Source organism: Candida metapsilosis, assembly GCF_017655625.1.
Source record: "Candida metapsilosis strain BP57 chromosome Unknown scaffold2, whole genome shotgun sequence".
Lineage (NCBI taxonomy): Eukaryota > Fungi > Ascomycota > Pichiomycetes > Serinales > Debaryomycetaceae > Lodderomyces > Lodderomyces metapsilosis.
In genome coordinates this window covers 2,677,097-2,697,283 of record NW_027138160.1, presented here as the reverse complement: position 1 = coordinate 2,697,283, position 20,187 = coordinate 2,677,097, and the positions used below count along the sequence as shown (strand labels likewise).

The 20,187-nt window shown below is 39.5% G+C and overlaps 13 protein-coding genes across 13 annotated transcripts; 6 read left to right on the top strand and 7 right to left on the bottom strand. All coding sequences in view use genetic code 12, as the record gives it.

Annotated features, from left to right (window-relative positions):
- Positions 1–279: 279 nt before the first annotated feature.
- On the bottom strand, positions 280–600 carry I9W82_002683 (uncharacterized protein; the record flags this gene model as incomplete). The annotated part of the gene is made up of 1 exon (XM_067691565.1): positions 280–600. One exon carries the CDS (start codon positions 598–600, stop codon positions 280–282), a length of 321 nt encoding a protein of 106 aa, XP_067549918.1.
- A 1,562-nt stretch (positions 601–2,162) lies between these two features.
- PDK2 (protein kinase) lies at positions 2,163–3,728 on the top strand (the record flags this gene model as incomplete). Its single annotated transcript, XM_067691564.1, has 1 exon — positions 2,163–3,728. One exon carries the CDS (start codon positions 2,163–2,165, stop codon positions 3,726–3,728), a length of 1,566 nt encoding a protein of 521 aa, XP_067549917.1.
- Positions 3,729–4,416: 688 nt separating this feature from the next.
- Positions 4,417–5,733, top strand: PEX13 (peroxin; the record flags this gene model as incomplete). Its single annotated transcript, XM_067691563.1, has 1 exon — positions 4,417–5,733. The coding sequence occupies one exon, from the start codon at positions 4,417–4,419 to the stop codon at positions 5,731–5,733; it is 1,317 nt and encodes a 438-aa protein (XP_067549916.1).
- Positions 5,734–5,828: 95 nt separating this feature from the next.
- On the bottom strand, positions 5,829–6,167 carry I9W82_002680 (uncharacterized protein; the record flags this gene model as incomplete). Its single annotated transcript, XM_067691562.1, has 1 exon — positions 5,829–6,167. One exon carries the CDS (start codon positions 6,165–6,167, stop codon positions 5,829–5,831), a length of 339 nt encoding a protein of 112 aa, XP_067549915.1.
- An 825-nt stretch (positions 6,168–6,992) lies between these two features.
- ASR2 (Asr2p) lies at positions 6,993–7,700 on the top strand (the record flags this gene model as incomplete). The annotated part of the gene is made up of 1 exon (XM_067691560.1): positions 6,993–7,700. The coding sequence occupies one exon, from the start codon at positions 6,993–6,995 to the stop codon at positions 7,698–7,700; it is 708 nt and encodes a 235-aa protein (XP_067549914.1).
- Positions 7,701–7,762: 62 nt separating this feature from the next.
- Positions 7,763–8,893, bottom strand: I9W82_002678 (uncharacterized protein; the record flags this gene model as incomplete). The annotated part of the gene is made up of 1 exon (XM_067691559.1): positions 7,763–8,893. One exon carries the CDS (start codon positions 8,891–8,893, stop codon positions 7,763–7,765), a length of 1,131 nt encoding a protein of 376 aa, XP_067549913.1.
- An 82-nt stretch (positions 8,894–8,975) lies between these two features.
- Positions 8,976–10,046, bottom strand: I9W82_002677 (cleavage polyadenylation factor subunit; the record flags this gene model as incomplete). Its single annotated transcript, XM_067691558.1, has 1 exon — positions 8,976–10,046. The coding sequence occupies one exon, from the start codon at positions 10,044–10,046 to the stop codon at positions 8,976–8,978; it is 1,071 nt and encodes a 356-aa protein (XP_067549912.1).
- Positions 10,047–10,145: 99 nt separating this feature from the next.
- Positions 10,146–11,345, bottom strand: RPN7 (proteasome regulatory particle lid subunit; the record flags this gene model as incomplete). The annotated part of the gene is made up of 1 exon (XM_067691557.1): positions 10,146–11,345. One exon carries the CDS (start codon positions 11,343–11,345, stop codon positions 10,146–10,148), a length of 1,200 nt encoding a protein of 399 aa, XP_067549911.1.
- Positions 11,346–11,901: 556 nt separating this feature from the next.
- I9W82_002675 (uncharacterized protein) lies at positions 11,902–13,230 on the top strand (the record flags this gene model as incomplete). The annotated part of the gene is made up of 1 exon (XM_067691556.1): positions 11,902–13,230. One exon carries the CDS (start codon positions 11,902–11,904, stop codon positions 13,228–13,230), a length of 1,329 nt encoding a protein of 442 aa, XP_067549910.1.
- Positions 13,231–13,232: 2 nt separating this feature from the next.
- I9W82_002674 (uncharacterized protein) lies at positions 13,233–13,721 on the bottom strand (the record flags this gene model as incomplete). The annotated part of the gene is made up of 1 exon (XM_067691555.1): positions 13,233–13,721. One exon carries the CDS (start codon positions 13,719–13,721, stop codon positions 13,233–13,235), a length of 489 nt encoding a protein of 162 aa, XP_067549909.1.
- A 318-nt stretch (positions 13,722–14,039) lies between these two features.
- Positions 14,040–15,035, top strand: I9W82_002673 (tRNA 1-methyladenosine methyltransferase subunit; the record flags this gene model as incomplete). The annotated part of the gene is made up of 1 exon (XM_067691554.1): positions 14,040–15,035. The coding sequence occupies one exon, from the start codon at positions 14,040–14,042 to the stop codon at positions 15,033–15,035; it is 996 nt and encodes a 331-aa protein (XP_067549908.1).
- Positions 15,036–15,119: 84 nt separating this feature from the next.
- Positions 15,120–16,348, top strand: ARP2 (actin-related protein 2; the record flags this gene model as incomplete). The annotated part of the gene is made up of 2 exons (XM_067691553.1): positions 15,120–15,135; positions 15,189–16,348. 2 exons carry the CDS (start codon positions 15,120–15,122, stop codon positions 16,346–16,348), a joined length of 1,176 nt encoding a protein of 391 aa, XP_067549907.1.
- A 6-nt stretch (positions 16,349–16,354) lies between these two features.
- Positions 16,355–18,004, bottom strand: MPS1 (serine/threonine/tyrosine protein kinase; the record flags this gene model as incomplete). Its single annotated transcript, XM_067691552.1, has 1 exon — positions 16,355–18,004. The coding sequence occupies one exon, from the start codon at positions 18,002–18,004 to the stop codon at positions 16,355–16,357; it is 1,650 nt and encodes a 549-aa protein (XP_067549906.1).
- Between the last annotated feature and the right edge of the window lie 2,183 nt (positions 18,005–20,187).

The following is a 20,187-nucleotide window of genomic DNA, read 5'->3' as shown; positions in this document are numbered from 1 at the left end:
GCAAAGATGCATCGTATGACGTACGTTTGTTAAAATGAGGGGAGTGGAAAGCTGTTTTGTTCTCCTCAGATAAAACGTTTACTACCAAAATCCCGTATCAATTCCATCCACACCAATTCAATTGTGGAGTAGACAAAGCTTTTCTAAAAGTAATACTTAAAAAAGACAACTACAGTAGCTATTATTGTTACATTAACGTTTATTCAAATTGATATAAACTAATCGTTGAAATCATCACTCATTATACATAGAATTGAAGAAGCAAAAAAATTGCAAACCTTAAGCTCTGTTTACTGGACCAGCAGTGTGGATGTCTTCTGATGAGTAGATAGTAGGCTCAAAAGGTTCAGAATCGTCCTTGCTTGTAGAACTGGCTGCAGCAGAAGAAGCATTGATAACATCATCATTAGATACCAAAGATACATCATTGATATTGTTGTAATTAACACATCTTATCCTTGATGAGTAAAATCGTTTTGATATGAGTTGTCTAGATTGTTGAGCTTTTGGGTATTTGATCATTTGGTGTTTGGCAATTGGAACCCAGTGCCTAGCAGCCGTTTGGATATTGCTTATACTGAGAATTCTTTGAGCAACCATTGTGTAGTGATGAATATTTGTTAAAGGGGTATGAAGAAGAAAATGTATCTATTGATGATAGAATGAAAGGATGATTTGAAGTAGGTTTTGGGAAATTTTATGGGATATTTATATTGCAAGAAATTATTGTTGATATTTTTAGGTTTTCCGTTTCTCCAGGTTTTTTTACTTCTTTGCTCTTGTGTTCATTACGCAATCAGTTCATCCTATATGCAGTATTTTGTTAAGGCTGACTCATTTTCAATGACTAAGGAACTATTTTTTTTTTTGTGTCTAATCAGTAATTGAGCCGAGCTTAAAAAAAATTAAAATTCCCCCGGATAACCGCAATAAAATACTCGCACTTTAACTTCCGAACCTTAAAACAATGTAAATTCCTTGCTCATACTGGTTAACAAAGGAGGATCCAAAGGGGGGTGGCATAGCCACGTGTATCAATTGTTGCTACAGTCCGTATTCTTCTTCTTCTTCTCCCTAAGAGCTACCGCAGTGGTCATGCCACATTTTGTTTCTCATTCTCCCGTTTGTCCTGTTTTCATCTGCACAGTTCAAAAAAAAAAAAAAAAAAAAAAGTTCCTTTTTTCCTTTCACATGCGTTTTAAAGAAATCCCCTTATCCGAATTATTTTTACAATAGACACCCGACAACAAATGAAACAACCTATTCGTCTCTCTCTCTTTCATCCTGTCATTCTCTCATTTACCCTCTCCCATCAGATCAAATGATGAGTGTTAATGGATAACATGTCGCCTTTGTGTTTGGAGTTCTTGTCTCTGTCCAATAAAATCGATTTAGCTAGTCGTTTTGTGTTTGTCACCTTTTTTTAAGCTTTGTGCAGTTGCAAAAGGTCCAAACTATCACTGGATGATAATCATTCTGTTGGGTCCCGGGATTATACTCTCAACCTTCTATGTCTAATGATATTGTTGGGCTAATGATTAAGAAGACCATGCTTGTAGGAGACGGTGGAATGCTTCCTAAAATTCAATGCGTTCTGGTTTCATGACAAACTTTTTGCAATCTGTACCTCGGCAGAAATCGGTGCTTAAAATTTAAAGTATCGGGCCTTTAAAGAGATCGAGATCAAATTACTGGTGCAGTATTGTGCCCTCTATACAGAAAACGGTGCTTAGACAAAGAGGACCCTTTCCAGGTCCACCCAAAACTCGTCAATTTTACCTGGTTTTCCCTTGCTTGGCCTTTTAAGCTAATGCCGACTCTCTAGGTCTTCCATTGCAACCACATTCTTTGTCATACGACTTTTTGTCCTGAATCTGCAAAGCTTCGGATTCATTTCATTTCATTTCCCCAGACAATTGTATTGACCAAAGTACACTACCTTCTGATTTTTCTATTGTGATACAATTTCTTTTTTTCTTCTCTCCAACTCCACCGTCGAAAATCGTTCTTAAAACAATCCCATACAGACTCACTCAAGTGCTGGAAGGAATCTTGGTGTTTATTGCAAAACAAAAGACTAATTAGGTGTCCTTTTTAACTACAGTACACAACTACGTAGCTATAAATTCCCCACTACTGTTTTTTTTTTCTTTTTTTTCAAAATGGGTACCGGGTGGGAATTAACGAAAGCTTTGAAAGACAAAATATTCCAATATGCAATCTACAACCAAACGCCTATATCGTTACGGCAAATGGTTCAGTTTGGACCTACTCCTTCTCCAGGCTCAATTTTTCTTGCTTCCAAGTTCATTGTGGAGGAGTTGCCTATAAGATTGGCTAAAAAGGTGAAGGATTTGGAGTACGCACCGTTGGGATTAAATGAAAGTCCATCCACTATAAAAGTCAAAGACTGGTATGCCCAATCATTTCAAGAGTTGACGGAGTTGCCTAAGCCAACTATTGATGAGAATTTGAAAAAGTTGTTGTACAGCAACAATGGTAATAGTGGATTTAAGGTTGACGATCACGAAGACCAACCGAATTTACAAGAAGAGATTCACAAAATATCTGAGGTGCAAGAAGATAATCCAGCTATAAATAATGTATTCAGCGATGATGGAATAGTAGTTCGACATCATCATCACTATCAAAATCTTGATCAAGCCAAGCCCACAATTGCTAAAACAAGGATACCGTCAAAGGACCAGGAAAATACAACTATACGAAGTGAGTCTCCTACATTTGGCATGACATATTTCCTGCCTTGCCCTACAAACATTGTATGGCCAAAAGAAGTTTACGCTTATAATAAATTGGTTTTTGAAGCTTTGGAGAAAATCAAGAAAAGGCACGATGCAACTGTAGCCACCATGGCACAGGGGGTTCAAGAATGGAAAGCAAAAAACAAAACCGTTTTTGTCAATTCACAGATTCAAACTTTCCTCGACAGGTTCTACATGTCAAGAATCGGAATTCGTATGTTGATTGGTCAACATTTAGCATTGAACATGGCTCAGAACTCACCAACAAAACAGCGGTTACTGAAGCTTATTAATGGTGCAGAAGGTACCACAAAGAAGCCTGGTAGGTCGAATTACGTTGGTGTTATCTGCACGGACTGTAATGTAGGTGAAATTGCTGAAGATGCAATTGAAACTGCCAAGTATATCTGTGAAGAATTTTATGGATTGTTTGAAGCACCAGAGATCCAGCTAGTTGCCCCTCAGCAAGATATTAACTTTATGTATGTTCCTGGCCATTTGATTCACATGTTGTTTGAGACTTTAAAGAACTCATTACGTGCAACTATTGAATTCCATACACCAAAATTGAAACAAAAATATGTTGAGAAGCACCCTGGTACCAAATTGGATGAAGTTGACATTAATGACTTGGAGTATCCACCTATCAAGGTTATTATATCTGAAGGTACCGAAGATATTGCCATTAAAATCTCTGATGAAGGTGGTGGTATTCCTCGTTCTTCATTGCCATTGATCTGGACTTACTTGTACACAACCGTGGATGAAACACCCCAATTGGAACCGGAGTACAGTCAAACTAGCTTTAAAGCACCAATGGCTGGTTTTGGTTATGGGCTTCCAATCAGTCGTTTATACGCACAATACTTTGGAGGTGACTTGAAGTTGATCTCAATGGAAGGGTACGGAACAGATGTCTATTTGCATTTGAATCGATTGAGTAGTTCGAATGAGCCATTGCCATGACTAGAAAGGTATTCGAGGAGTGTCAGGATCAGTACCTTCATGTGGTATGTTGGTGGATATGCTGTGCTCTTTGGATACTTGCTATGGGCCAGTTTTGTAAATGTATAAGGGCGTATAAAGTAGATTCAAATTACAATACATTTGATTGTGTTTCTTTTGGGGCTGCAAACTTGTGGAGTTGTAGTTTTGTGTAATTTTTAGTATAACCGAGGAGTTAAAGAGAATGTTGCAACGAGCTGGATCTAGAACGGGGATATGTTGTTTGAGCAAGGGCAACTATGTGAGGAGAGAGAATGTAAACTATGTGAGAAGAACATATAATATAAAGATCAAGAGAGATAGTGATGTCTTTTAGTATCAGGTACTAGTTTGCGGATATTCCCCGCTGAAAACCTCTATGAGGAGGTCCGGAGGAACAAGTGTGGTTCGAGAAGAAAGCTGCATGTCATATATGATGCATATCAATTTGGATCCCTTCGATTCTCCTTCTCATCATGAAAAGATTGCATATCTACATTTGAATTGTTCTTCCTAAGGCAACAACTCATTTGGGAGTCATACAGAGTGAAGGAAAAAAAAAAACAAAAAAGAAACGAAAAAAAAGTCAAAGGAAAAAAAAAAAAAAATTTCTACTCCACTTTTACATTGGCAATCATATTTGACTAATCATCACAGCAATACATACAAGATGTCATCATCAGCACCAAGAACAAAGCCCTGGGAAGTATCGCAGGGCACAAGCGCAGCATCAACTCAACAATCTACAACTATGCCCGGTGGTTTATCGGACTCAACGGCGACGGCGACTGGAACATCAACAAATCCGTCATTACCTGATCGCCCAACATCCCTCACTAATGAATTCAACAATATGGCACAAACTTCTCCTTATGGAGACAACACCAATAATAATGCATACGGTACTTCTTCCACGTATGGTAACGGCTATGGCTCATCTGGTTATGGGTCTTCGATGTACGGTTCTGGCTATGGCTCAGGCTACGGCTCTGGCATGTATGGTTCTGGGTACGGATCCGGATTTGGATCTAGCATGTATGGAGGATATGGTTCTGGAATGTATGGATCAGGTTACGGCTCAGGAATGTATGGCCTGGGGATGTATGGTTCAGGAATGTACGGGGGCGGTTATGGAGGTGGGATGTATAATCAACCTGGTATGATGCAAGGAGGTTTTGGAGAAGGAACACAAGCAACCTTCAATTTAATAGAGAGTATAATAGGGGCAGTTGGTGGCTTCGCACAAATGTTGGAAGCTACATATATGGCAACCCATTCATCATTCTTCACCATGGTCAACCTTGCTGAACAATTTGGCAATTTAAAAAATGCTCTTGGGTCACTACTCGGAATATTTGCCTTGATCAACCTCGTCAAAAAGTTGTTTGCTAAACTAACGGGACAGGTTTATAACAATGGCATAAATTTGAATGAATTTAACAAATTTGAAGCCAAGCAAAAGAAGTTGGAGGATCAAATTAAGAGAAATGGAGCAAATGGCAATAAACCACCAAGGTTATCATTCAAGCCTTTGCTTATTTTTCTTGCAGCTTCAATAGGTCTTCCCTATTTACTAAGCAAGGCTATACAAATGCTTAACGAGCAAAACAGGCGCAAAATGGAAATGCAAAAGCTGCAGCAACAACAACAACAGCAGCAGCTAGGTGGTCCAAACTTTGACCCATCAAACTTACAGTTTGCCAAGGCTTTATACGAGTTCAATCCAGAAAACCCTCAAATGGAAGCTGAATTGAAACCAAATGAGTTGGTGGCAATATTGTCAAAACAAGATCCAATGGGAAATGAGTCTAAATGGTGGAAGGTTAGAACGAGGACAGGAAAAGTCGGATACGTGCCAAGCAACTTTTTGAGTGTGATTGAACGAAAACTGCAACAACAACCGCCTCTAAAACAGGTAGAGTCTGCGCCAGCTGTTCCTCAAACTATCAAACCAGAACAATTATTGGAGGAGTTTAAGAGTATGTAGGATATAGCTTTAAATTATTAGAGAAACGGAAACGTAAGTGTAGTGCAAATATTTCTCTTGTTAAACTATATACTTCAGTTCATTGCCTGGTGCGCTCACAACCCATCATCTGGACGGCATTGCTCACTTTCAACCTTCTCTCCCTTATCCTTTAAGTTCTTATATCCACGCTCAACTATGCGCACCTTACGAATAGCATCGCTATGATGTTTCATATGTTGCGCCACATCGATTCCTTCTGCTAGTATCTCTCCTGTTTTCTTATTCAACGTTGAAGCAGCTTGTGTAGTCTGGTTCTTTAATTCAGTTACAAATTTTGGAGAATGTTCCGTAGCCCATTGCTTTATTGAAGACTGAGCTTGTTGTTTTGCAGCATAGTTGCGAATCTGAGTAGAAACCAAAAAGGCTTGTCTGTTGAAGGATCTAGAAAACATAATTCAATTTGATGGAGGAAGAGAGAGATTGGGACTAGGGACAAATTTTTACTACTTATTTATATCCTTGATGTCATTCAGGAGTGATCTGAATTGTAACTGCTATCTTTTTTATTTTTTTTGCAACTCCTCTCTTATTTTGCATAGTCACGCAGGACGCGCCAAAAAGTAATCACACGTAAATAATCCCATGCAGGGCTAACTAAAATCTAGATTAATTTGTAATAGACTGTGCCGCTTCCATTTCTCTTCCTCCACAGTTACCAACGTTTCTACTGCACTTTCCGTTGATCTTGATAAATAGGGGAAATAAAAAAAAAAAAAACATTCCTTAGTGAGTGGTGGCGACGTAAAATGGCTTACCCTTCACATTCAAGGGACGGCCTCGTCTTTGCCTTGAGGCTGATTACTCAGAACATGGTCCAACCCTCTGTCCAACTTTAACGAGGATCATGTTATAATGTTTCAATCCCTTGTGTTCCTTATTATCCGTAACTTTTTTGTGTAATTTTGTGGCTCAATGCGCAATGACGACATTGAGTTGAAGGTTGCTTTACTGTTGCGATTAAAGACAAGCTCGCCATCCCAGTTGACGAATACATGTTGAGCATGTGATGTGATACTGACCACACTTCCACTTGAGTAATCAACGACCCGTTATCCACACAAAAAACTATGAAACGTTGATTCGTTGTGAATACCCTCGTGCATAGCAAACTCAATTTTTGTGTAACGTTATATCAAATATATAAGTAGCAATCAAAATCCTCGCCAATTCTCATTTCTCGAGACTTCACTTTCTTCGAGAATCAAACCAAATTAGTAATGTTTCGTCAATCAGTTATTAGATCAATTAGACCAATTGCATACAGACCAGTAGTCATCTCGAGAAACTACGGTATTGTTGATGCTGCAACCCAAGCTGTGTTTGGAAAGAAGGGGTTAGAAGAAAAGAAGCGTAAAGAAGGACAATTGGAAAACAAAGCTCAAGAGGCAAACTTGGACGGTGGTAGAAAAGCTGCAACCAAATTGGATGAAGCCCAAGATGCAGCTCAAGATGCTAAAGAATCTGCAAAATCAAACCTCGAAGATGCTAAAGATGGTGCTCAATCTACATTCCAAAGTGCTGCTGAAACTGTCAAATCTGCTGCTGATACTGTTAACAAAAAAACTGGAAAAGTATTAGCTGACGGTATTGACACTGCTCAAAAATCAGTAGACCCAAATGATCTCGCAGATAAGGCCAAGTCTACCGCAGATGCAGTGAATAAAAAGACTGGTAAGGTTCTTGCTGACGGTATTGAAACAGCCCAACAAGCAGTGAAAACAGGATCTTCAAAGGGCGACGACTTGGCTGAAAAAACCAAAGAAACCGTTGAAAATGCTTCAGAATTGTCTTATGAAAAGAAGGTAGAGGTTGAAGAAAAAGAAGGTAGAGAAGAAGTTAGAGAGAACATCAAAGGTTACGCAAGTTTGCAAGACAAGGGAAGAAAAGCCCCAATCGAGCAAAACAGACCTGATGATGCTATGTAGAGAGATCTATTTATTTATTATTTAATTTATAGAAAGAGCTTTTTTTTTAATTAACTGTTTCTCTACATATCACTATCACTTGAATCATGCAAATCATCGATGTTGGTAGTATGAGGTGAAAAGTTAACCCTTCGAGCACTTCTTCCAGACTCATTCGAACCACTCCTTCTTCTTCGTGCCTCTTGCTCCTCTTCATTATCATTCATCGATCTTGCCCTTCTCACTCTTCTTGTTTCACGCAAACTTCTTCGTGCACGAGGAAAGCTTGAGCCAGCAAATGGATCAGGGAAGGGGAAACGTTTTGGTAGTACGAGACTTGGATCTCTAGATCGCATTGGACGAGATTGGTATGAAGGTGTTGCCCAATTTTGATCCATGTAGGAGTCGGTCACAGGAGTTACACGTGGATTATATGGTCGCCTAAATGGGCGGAATATATCAGTTGAATGAGTCATTAAATGCTCAACAATATCAGATTCATTGTTGTAATTGGAAACAACATTTTCCTCGATATCTTCTCGCCTTGATACCTCTGGGTTATTATTCTTTCTAGCTTCAACTTCCTTTCGGCACAAGGGACACGATACATGAGCTTTTAACCATTCAACAATACAAGATAATCCAAATACATGTCCACATTCTGGCATTTTCACCGCTATATGACCCTCCCTTTTGTATTGTTCGATTTTCTTATCCTTTCTCTCCTTATTGTCGTTAGAAGCACCAGGAAATTGGTCATCGATGGTTACTTTTTCAAAAGTTGACAAGTTACGCTGTGGAAACCGACTGTATAAGCTCCCTCCAACATCTGTGGGGAAAAACAAGTGAGGGTCATTGAACGTTGACGACCTTTCGAGTGATTCCAAGTGTACGCCATACATATCTCGAAGTTTCATTTTGAACTCTTTATCTAATCTCAACATCTCCTTGTGCTTGGTACAGCCTTGCAGTTCCATAACTTCCTTGACATCCACTTTCTCCATCTCAAACTTGTCATAACATATGGCACATTCTTTATCGGCAAGTTCTGAAGGATCGACTTTGACGAGATTGGCAATAGCATCATCAGATGCCAGACGATTACCAAGCCCAGCAGCATCCAAGGCGCGATCAAACACATCACGCAACCAGACGGGGATACTGTTGGTATCTCCGTTTGATACTTCAAAGTCAATAAGCACGGGTGAATCCATTACAGTGTAATGCTGAAGAAGGAAAAGGTGTGAGAGAGAGAAAAAGTTCGCAATTTCATATTTTTTTCTAATTTCTGATTCCCTACACAGGATACGTATGAACTCCTAAAGAATGCCTAAGCTGATTGATCTTTGTCTTTTCGTGGTATGATAAACTCCTAAAGTACTCTTCTGACATGTTTATGAATTCGAGCGCTTTCTTCACCAGCTCGGAATCCATATTACGTAACGCATTTTGTGTCTCTATAGGTAACTTTGACCAAACAGCTCCTCCTGACATCTGCTGTTGTGACATGTATGGCGACCCTCCGTTATTTGGTATTCCTTGATGGTATTGAGATTGCAGGTACAATGGTTGGGAACTTGGCTGTGGAGTGGATGATGCTGATTTGGAAGTAAGAACCTCGTTATCGACAAACCCCATCAACAACAACACTTGGGCTGCACACACGGCAAACTCTGGATTCATCTGGCCTAGTTCTGGGGCTCTTGATGGATCGGCTTGTAAGGCGTTCTTCAAAGTGGCGAGAGTCTCGATCAACTGCGTCGGCGGTATCTTACTTAGTGTGGTGTTTATATTATCGGGTGTAGCAAATGGGAGGACAGGTGCGTATGGAAGTGACTTTGTTGCTTGTGTAAACTTCATCGGTACCGTTTGAGTAGGTCCATTTCCTGGCAAATTTGGATTGAAACTGGAAGCAGTTGGCACTGGCATGGAATTACTTGGTATTGGAGTCAGTGGTAATGGGGAGTTAGTCCTTCCCATAAAAGGACTGCCGCTTCCTGTCATAGATGGAGGCAATTGGACATTTTTTGGTAACTTGTTTCGATTTAGAGCAAGAACTCTCCGAGACTCAGGCGGTGCACTATTTCCCTTAAACGCCTCTTTTGTTCCTTCGATTTTGAGTTTTTTAAAGTAACCGTTTTGATTTATCAATATTGCGGACAACATTTGTGCTGCTTTCTGAGCGTCGAAAGTGGTTTGGTATTCAACAAAGCAATATCCTTTGTGTTTACCTTCAATATGATCGTATGCCAATCTCACATCTACAATGTTTCCTGACCCACAAACAACTGACTTGATAGTTTCCACATCCCAATCAAATGGGATTTGGCCAACGAAGAGGATGTTAGAGGTGATTGGTATAGCCATTTGTGATGAGTGACAGAAAAGGATGCGTTACGATCTTACAATATTTTATTTTTTTTTTTTTGCCTCACAATTTTTCTCTTCATCTATTCTCTCTAAACCCTATACAACTCTTTCAGCTCCACTCAACTTCACAGCTGCGCCGTATTTCTGTAACTTGGTTAACAAAGTATCTCCTTGCTTGATCAACAAATGATATTGGTTGTTCTTGTTGTCTGGTCTATTTGTTTCTATTATACCATTGACCTTGTCAATAACACAGTTGAGCTTCTTGTTTGGGATAAATCTACATAAGTCCTGGTCCAAGAAATCTTCACTAATATTGAAGTTTGCAGCCATTGACTTCAATGATAATGACTTGTAACTTTCCAACAATTGTCCATATGCTTTGCATCTCATTTCCCGAAGAAAGTAATTTGCGTGGGAGTGCAAATACTTGTTTGGTAATAGCAACTTATCGTATGATTGTAAAAGGTAGTCGAATAAGCAATTGTATTGGCATGTGTACAATGAGTTTGTCAAGTTGAGTAAAGGCTCCAATTCTGGCGCTGAGGAGTAAATTGACAAGATTTCTGGCGAATCGATAATCTTTTCCTTCAAATCAACTCTGTCCAATGAGATTACTCCAGCAACAATTGCATAATGTGCAATCTGTTCGTATGTACACAACTCGGTCGATGTGAAAGTTGCCAATGAATCTGTGAGTAACTTTGAAGCCTCGAGGAAGTTTCTTGTTGCGAGCAAGTAAATCCCATTATAAGCTTTAAACCTATTACGACGTTCCCAATCACCACCTTTTTCAATAAGAACCGAGATTTGATCAAGATCTTTGCGCACTTGTGGTAAATCATTAAAGAAAAAATCGAGCCTGGCCAATGTCAACAAGCTGTCAATCTTTTTACCAGTATCAGACGTCAATTCCACAACTTTATTCAAAGTTTCAGTAGCATTGGGTCTATCGATAATCTTTGTATAGTATTCGGCCAATTTTGTTGTCGTGGTAACAACATCCAACTCTGTTTCCTCTTCGCCTTCAGCTTCTTTGATTTTCAGTTTCAATTCATTTACCTCAACTTCATTCTTTGATGCAAGATCTTTATAAAGCGCTTCGTCAAATGGAAACCCTTTTACTTGTTCGTGTAAATACTTGTAATATGGTGCAAGGTTATCGCTTTTGATGGCGGATACCAATTCTCCAACAATCTTGTCCTTCTCCTCGGTTGAAATTGATGTATTAAGTAAAAACTCTTTCTCTGATAACCTGTGATCAGGGATATGTGGGATATCTGATTCTATTTCCATGATTGGCGTGATTCTTAGTGAGGTGCAAAAAAATAAATTAACTCTCAATCTCAATCGCTGTTGAAGGCAAATTTTTTTTTTTTTTTGATTACAATTTGTCGTTGTAACTCCGTTGAAAGTTTCAATTTTGCGACAATGGCAAATGAGACAAAGAAATTTTGCGACAATAGTAATGCGACATATCCCTCTCCCCCTCCCCCTCAGCAAACCCCTCTAGCGATATAATAACCTGATCCCGCGGATGAGAGTTTAGTATACAGGTTGCATGAACTGACAGAAGTTGATGCAAAGCCAAGTTCTGTAGAGTACAATAGTTCCCCTCGAATTTGTGCATGTTTAATTCCGAATAGCCGTCGTCTTCTAGCCGTCGTAGAGATAACACATACAATTGCGGATAAAAATTTTATCCCCAAAATTTATATACAACTCCGCGAATCAAATGTGGGGTGGTTACGAAAAGAGAAAAAATAAACGCAGGTGGAATATATAAATGTATATATAAGCAGTAAATTACTCCTTTGCATTTTTAATTCAACATTTCCAACTTCAACCAATTATGTCAGTTAAAGACGAAATCCCAGCTATCTTCTTAGACAAGGTCTCTCCAAGAGGTCTTGAAGCAATTCAAAAAACAAAGGACTTTGTTGAACAATACTGTATTCCCGCTGATAGAATTTTCCATGAACAAATCTCATTGGATCCAGCTACAAGATGGAAGCAAGTTCCAGAAATTCTTGAGCCATTGAAGAAAAAGGCTAGAGAATTGGGCTTGTGGAACATGTTCTTGTCAAAACACTACAAGGAAGGTCCTCAATTTACAAACTTGGAGTACGGTTTAATGGCTAGATACTTGGGAAGATGTCATACTGCACCAGAAGCTACCAATACTAGTGCCCCAGATACTGGTAATATGGAATTGCTTGCTAAATATGGTTCAAAGGTTCAAAAGGAAAAGTACTTGCAACCATTGTTGGATGGTAAGATTAGATCAGCTTTTGTGATGACTGAAAAGGGAATTTCTTCATCCAACGCTTTAAATATTTCAACCACTGCCGTTAAAAATTCACGTGGAAACTTTGTATTGAACGGAAATAAATGGTTTGCCTCGGGTGCTGGTGACCCAAGATGTGCTGTTTGGTTGGTTATGTGCAAGACTGACAATGGAAAAGACAGACTCAAAAACCATTCAGTGTTGGTGATTGATGCCAAACACGCTATAGAATCTGGTAAAGCTGAGGTTGTCAGGCCATTGCATGTTTTTGGCTACGATGATGCACCACACGGACATTGTGAAATTATTTTCAAAGATTACGAAGTTCCATCTGAATGGATGCCAGAAGCTGTTTTGGCAGATGTTGGTAGAGGTTTTGAATTGATTCAATCTCGTTTAGGTCCAGGTAGAATCCATCACTGTATGAGAGCTATTGGTTCTGGTGAATTTGCATTGTTGCGTATTGCCCACAGAGCAAATCATAGAATTATTTTTGGTCAACCAATGAATAGAAGAGAAGGATTCTTGATGCAATATGCTAAAAGCAGAATTGAAATTCACAAGTGTTTAATGTTGGTTTTGAATGCTGCTCACAAGATTGATATCAGTAATGCCAAAGAAGCTCAAACTGAGATTGCCATGGCCAAGATTGAAACACCAAAAGCTATTGGTGAAATTCTTGACTGGGGTGTTCAAGTCTTTGGTGCTGAAGGTGTTTCTCAAGATACAGAATTAGCACAAATGTGGGCTTGGAACAGAACTTTGAGAATCGCTGATGGTCCTGATGAAGCTCATTTGTCGCAATTAGCAAGAAAAGAGGCTGCCAAGTTTCCAAAAGCTGATACATTTTTTAACAATGTTGAATCAAGAGTTGAAGCTATTAGTAAGTTATAAACCTAGTATAAAACAGACAGTTGAAAATCATAAATCAATCCTTTTTCCAAAAATGTCTTTTTCTTTGTATTTTCCTCTTTTATTAGCTTCTCGAGGTTGAGTTTCTGTTCTTGCTCGGCTTGCTCATAAGGAATTTGTTGTCGAGTTTCCAAATGGTCGTCCTCTCTATCTATGTCGAGTTCCCCCATCATGACAACATTTTCACCTCTCACTACAAAAACACCACGATAGACTTCGCTGAATTTCTTCAGCTCGCCTTCAACATATATCCTTTCAAATGTATCCTGAAGCACCAAGTTGGCAAATTGGTCAAATGTTCTTAATATTCCAAAAAAGTTTCTACCATCCTTTAACAACACAAATATTTTCCGATCAACGGACCCGACTATTGCAGCAGCTGTGGTGAATGCATAGCTCTCCAAGTATAAGTCTTCAACACTGGTACCAAGTGGATCACTACCCTGTGTTTGCTGTGACGATCGTTCTGTCATGTTAGAGTAAAGCTTTGGTGGTTGCTGGAATAAGTTCTCTATTTTTTTTTTTTCTTCATGGTGGGAGAGATTGACAATTCACACACGACCAAGATTTCTCCGCTTACTTTAGAGATGGATATAGGGATGGTTTAGATGTCGCCAGAGTAAGAGTTGTAGCATCGAATGATGATGCTGCTGCTTCTTCAATTGCCGGGTCCAATACCATCCAAGCTATTCTTCTTCTGCTCTGTTAATCTAAGATCTTCCCGTATAAAGCTTTGCGATGACTGAAAAAAAAAAAATAGTAGATATGCAAATGTGTAGCTCTTCCTAAGTATGTCCTTTTTCAACTACAAAGACCACATCGAGGAAGGTGACTTGGTGCTTGCCTTTATCAATAGGTCCACTATAAAACCCATATATGTCAAAAGTGGTGAAATCCTCAATACAAGATATGGTCATTTCCTTCACTCCTCCATGATAGGCATGAAGTATGGTGCACAGATGCGTGGGGCCAAGGGGTATGGGTTTATTCATTTGTTATATCCTACTCCTGAAATGTGGACATTGTCATTGCCTCATAGGACTCAGATTGTTTATACTCCAGACTCCTCATACATCATACAGCGGTTGAATGTGCGAGCTGGATCAAGAGTCATTGAAGCTGGAACAGGGTCTGCATCATTTACACACTCGTTTGCAAGGACGGTGGGAGAAAGTGGGAAAGTATTTACATTTGAATTCCATGAACCGAGGTACTTGGAGGCAAAGACAGAGTTGCTGGATCATGGGTTAACTAATACTGTCATCACTCATCGCGATGTTTGCAATGGGGGTTTCAATGTCGATGATGTAATTGATGGAGATGTGGTATTCTTGGATTTGCCATCACCTTGGGATGCTATACCGCATTTGGATACAGTTATTTCAAAACAGAAGCAAGTAGGAATATGCTGCTTTTCTCCATGCATCGAACAAGTTGCTAAAACAGTAACTGCATTAGAGGAGAATGGATGGACAAGTATAGAGATGGTTGAAATTGCTGCCAAGAGATGGGAAGCTCGCAAAGAGATGAAGAGAGATGTGAACAATGCCATAAACAGAATTAAAGATATACAGGAGAGGAAACAATATGGAATTGAAAGTAGGAGAGCCGGGCATCCTCCACAAAAGTTGGCCAAAACTGACGATTCATTCAAGTCTGCAAGAAAGAGTGCCAAAGTAAAGGAAGGTGAAGATGGATATGAGTGGCTTGAAGTGACCAAAACAGAATCGGAGATTAAAAGTCACACTTCATACTTAACGTTTGCGTATAAGATATTGGTAGCGTAATTTAAAAATCGTTGACAATTTCTTTTTTCTTTTTCTCTTTCTCAACCGAACCGCCGATACCATTCATTCTTTAGCAAATAAAGCATGAGTTCGCCAATTGGTATGTATCAAACACATTGTGTGCCATATAAATCATTACTAACCAGCGTATAGTACTTGATCAAGGAACTGGGTTTGTAAAAATTGGTAGAGCAGGTACCAATTTTCCCGATTACACTTTCCCCTCCATGGTGGGAAGGCCAATATTGCGAGCAGAAGAACGCAATCTTCTTGTTCCTGATGATATTGAAATTAAAGATATAATGTGCGGATCAGAAGCAAGTCAAGTGCGGTCCTTACTTCAAATAAATTATCCGATGGAAAATGGTATTATAAAGAATTGGGAAGATATGGAACATTTGTGGGATTATGCCTTTTACGAAAAGATGAAATTGAATCCTCAAGGACAAAAGATTTTGTTAACTGAACCGCCAATGAATCCACTCAAGAATAGAGAAACAATGTGTCAAGTCATGTTTGAAAAATACGGATTTGGTGGGGTTTATGTCGCAATTCAAGCGGTGTTGGCATTGTATGCACAAGGATTGAGTTCTGGTGTTGTTGTCGATTCAGGTGACGGTGTGACCCATATTGTCCCTGTTTATGAATCGGTTGTGTTGAATCATCTCACAAAAAGATTGGATGTTGCAGGAAGAGACGTTACTAGACACTTGATCAACTTGCTATTCCGTCGTGGTTACGCATTCAACAGAACCGCTGATTTTGAAACTGTCCGTCAAATCAAGGAAAAACTATGTTATGTCAGTTACGATTTAGAGTTTGATTCAAAGTTGTCAACAGAAACCACCACCTTGGTGGAGTCGTATGAATTGCCAGATGGAAGAGTGATTAGAGTTGGTAGTGAAAGGTTTGAAGCTCCAGAGTGTCTATTCCAACCACATTTGGTAGATGTTGAACAACCAGGAGTAGGTGAAACTTTATTCAATACGATCCAATCGGCTGATGTTGATGTGAGATCCTCATTATTTAAGGCAATTGTCTTGTCTGGTGGCTCATCAATGTATCCTGGATTGCCATCGAGATTGGAAAAAGAACTCAAACAGTTGTGGTTGACGAAGGTTTTGCGCGGGGACGCTACTAGACTAGACAAGTTTAAGGTAAGAATTGAAGATCCTCCTAGAAGAAAAAATATGGTGTTCATTGGAGGTGCAGTTTTGGCCAACATTATGGCTGATAAGGACCACATGTGGATCTCAAAGCAAGAGTGGGAAGAGCAAGGACCTAGAGTTTTACAAAAGTTGGGACCTAGATAAATTTTTTTAGCAATTATAAGTTCTAATCTGATCTATAATGTCATTAACTAAAGAATCGTAGGCCTCGGTTGTGATTCCCTCGCCCGAGATTCTCTTGTTGTAGCCCAAATTTACACTTTGGTGGACAATTTTGGTGATAAAGTTCTCATCGACTACCTTTGGATGAAAGAATTCACTGTTTAAACATTGCTCTACTGTCCAACGATCATCGGGGTCACGAGCAAGGCACTTGCGCATAAGGTTTATCGCACTTTGAGGTACAGGTACACCTCCGATACCCAAATCTGGGTACTGTACTTTATACTGTGGGTTCATAATTGCCAAGATTCTCTTTGTTCCTGTTAGTGAAGCATATGGAGGTCTTCCGTAAATGAACTGGTACATTATACACCCACATGACCAGATATCAGAAGGCCTACCAACTCTCCAAGTAGTGTTTTTCCCCTCGGCCATGCTTGCTTCCTCCAACGCTTCCGGCGCCATGTAATTTGGTGTTCCGATTTGAGACTCTCGATAAATGTTGGCTGTATGGTCTGGAACAGCATTGGCAATGCCAAAATCAATAATTTTCAAAACCCCTCGCACCATGAGGAAATTTGCCGGTTTCAAGTCACTGTGCACAACGCCTGCATCGTGTACGTCCTTTACGCATTTAAACATTTCCGAAATGTGATACCTAACAAATTGTAGATCCAAAGGTAGATTCATATTGAGTCTATGTTGAAATAGCATGGCCAAGTCTATATCCCCTTTCTCCATTATTAGATAGATCGACGATTTCGTAACCTCGCTGTCATAAAGCTTAACCACCCTCTTATAATTTCTCAATTTTCGAAGTAGCTCAATCTCCCCTTTGAAGGACGATATTTCCTCTACTGAGTTCAATGTTACTTTTTTCAACGCAAACTGGTGTCCATTAACTGCCTTTATACGGTAAACCTTAGACGACCCTCCTCGTCCAAGTAGCTCCAACTTTTCGTATCTCTTGTTGTTGACAATAAACGTTCGTGGCTCGGATGGAGGCGCTGTGGGTGGCGCTGTTGAAGTAGACGGTGCTGGAGTTGGTGCTATTATTTGAGGTTGTGGTTGTGCTTGTGGTTGTGCTTGTGCTGGTGGTGGTGGTGGTGATGTTGTTCTTGTGGTGGTTGTTTGTGGGTGTGGAGCTACTACTACTTCCTCCTTCTTTGGCGTCACTGGTTTCCTAAATGTATTCGATATATCACTCAACGGTTGGCGCTTCACTGGCGATTTATTCCTCTCCTCAACATTCCTTTTAATCAACTCTTCATCAATAAAATCGTCCTCTAGTGTGTTGTTTTGACTTGCTCGTTTCGGTGCACCTAGCAACTTGCCATACCGTCTCCTCTTGATACGATTCTCCGTACTGGTAATCGTTGACTTTGTTGAAACTGACTTATCCTCCATAAGACCATCCGAAAGTGAGTTTTCGGTTGTAGTTGTTGTATGTCCAAACACTGCAATAAATTTCTTTCTCAAGTCAGTTGATCTCTCGGGAAAATCTTGATGGTAAATCCCCGTCACTGGCGACCTATTTCGTTTTGCATTTAGCATCTCAATGCTATATGAGCTTAGTGACGGCGGTGGTGCACAAGTGTTGTCGTCTTCAAGCATGTTGCGATTCGATGACAATGGCATTGAATGTCTGTGTTTTTCTTTTGTTGTTGTTTGTTTCTGTGGTTCTTCGAAGCGCACTTTCAATTTTTTTTCTTCTGGTAAACAAAAAAGAACTAAAAAAAGGAAGCGAAGTTAGGATTTTCGCGTTGCTAAAGTTAGATGTGAAGAAATGGAAAGGGAGAAGGGAGTGGAAAGTGGAAAGAAGACAAGGGGTGGTGGAAGAGATGTGAGTAGTAGAAAGAAAGCCTCTGATAAAGCGTGTAGGGCCAAAAAAAAAAAATTGCTCCCAGTGAGGTTCGAACTCACGATCTTCTGATGTCACACTACTTATGGAAGTTATGAGACAAATGTTCTAACCAACTAAACTATGGGAGCTGTTGACCACTACGTCAAAGCAGTGATTTTTAAGCCAAAAGTTTTCTGGGCAGATTCCACTCAATAAATTTAGGTCACGTTTTGGGGTAAGCTGTAGCACTGTTGAGAGCGCAACAAGTTTGAGTAAGAGCTCTACCTAGGGTCAAGAGATAGATATAAGTAAGTTTATTTGTTAGGAGCATCTTCTCCTAGTTTTGAGCCTGTGCAATTGATATTGAGCTGTTTAAACCCAAACCTTTGCTTGCTCAAAGCATCATTACCCAGTTGAAGGTATTTTGAGATGTAGTAGGTAGGTATTTTGTTGTGTCAGGAGCCAGAGTTGTATGTTTGCCTAGCCTATCGAGTGATAGAGTTGAATAAGCTCGAGTCAGGTTGAGGTGACGCCAACTGGAACTCAAATTATTCGTGTTATTATGGTCAAACTGCTATCATATCGAGTTGAATAAAACTTTAATGTCGTCTCTCACTGGCTGGAAGCACTTGGGTGGTTAAGGAATTCAAATTCGAGTGGGAAATCAGAAGGTTGTCAGTTCGGTCTAGAGTTTTTGTATAAAGTATGGAAGTGAGATAGTTTTACTTGGAGAACTTACTGCATAGTATCCATTGGTGGTTTAGATGATAATCTGTTGCTGTACTTTATAGAAAAAATAAGAGTTGTTCAGGATAAGTTGATAGACCGAGTTTTACTTAATCAAAATAACTGATTCAAAGTTGTCAAAGTTTTAGCACAAACATAGTAATTCATTATAATATCAGCCCTTTGACTCTAATAAAGAAACCTCTGGTTGGTCTTTACTATCTTGACTCTGAAAATATTTCAGCCCTTTATTTCCATCCATGAGACTGTGCTAGATGTATTCATTTTTCATATCATTTTTGGTGCGAAATGTTGCAAAAATAATTCTGCAATAAACAAATGTGTAAAGACTCTTCACATCAACAATAAAAGAGAGAATGCGACAGATAAGTGAATATAAAGTACATCATCATCTATAGCAACACCTCATACTATCACAGAGATAAAAAGAGAGTAAATAACAAAAAAAATTGAAAACCAAAAAATTAAAACGACCAGGGAGAGGATTGAACTCTCGATCTTGTGATTAACAGTCACACGCCTTAACCAGCTTGGCCACCCAGTCAATTGACAACTGCGCTATCGCACTGAGTTGTTGGTTTTGCGGGTCTGCGGTAGAGCCGAGTCCGTAAAAGTTTTAAGTTTTGAAAAGTATAGATTGACACTCAATTGGCGTAAAGAAGGATTAAATTGCGTGGATTGCAAGTGGATATGAAAGGAGTGAGATATTGGAGTGACGAAAACCTTTTTTTCTTTGTTCTCCTGTGACTCTGGGTGACAAACTCAGCTCAAAGTTATTTCACCATAGATTTACTACTATTGGAAAGAATTCGAGAGGCTGCTGCTCATAGTTTAGCTCGATATAAATACCCTATGACTCAATATTTGTAGCTATTGTGTTGAGAGGCGCAAGAAATCTTTGCTGCTCTGCTCCAATGCGAACTATGCTTCCTTCTTGGTGCCACCTAACTCTTTTTAAGTGAAACATCCGGGATCTATATTGAGCCACATCTGAAACCAGACGACTTTCTTAGGCAGTGTTACTTCTTGACGTATCGTATGCCGCTCTTTGAGGAGTTTTCTGTGTGATTTTTTTTAGCTTGTCTACATGCTAGTCAATTTCGGAGAGTTGTCTACTATTTACTTTGGCAACAAAAGTCTGATAGTCACTGAAGTGACCAGAAATGAGCTTGTCGTCAAAGGAGCCGGGCAGTGTATTGTTTTATGCGGAAATGAGTTGGGAATAGTAGGC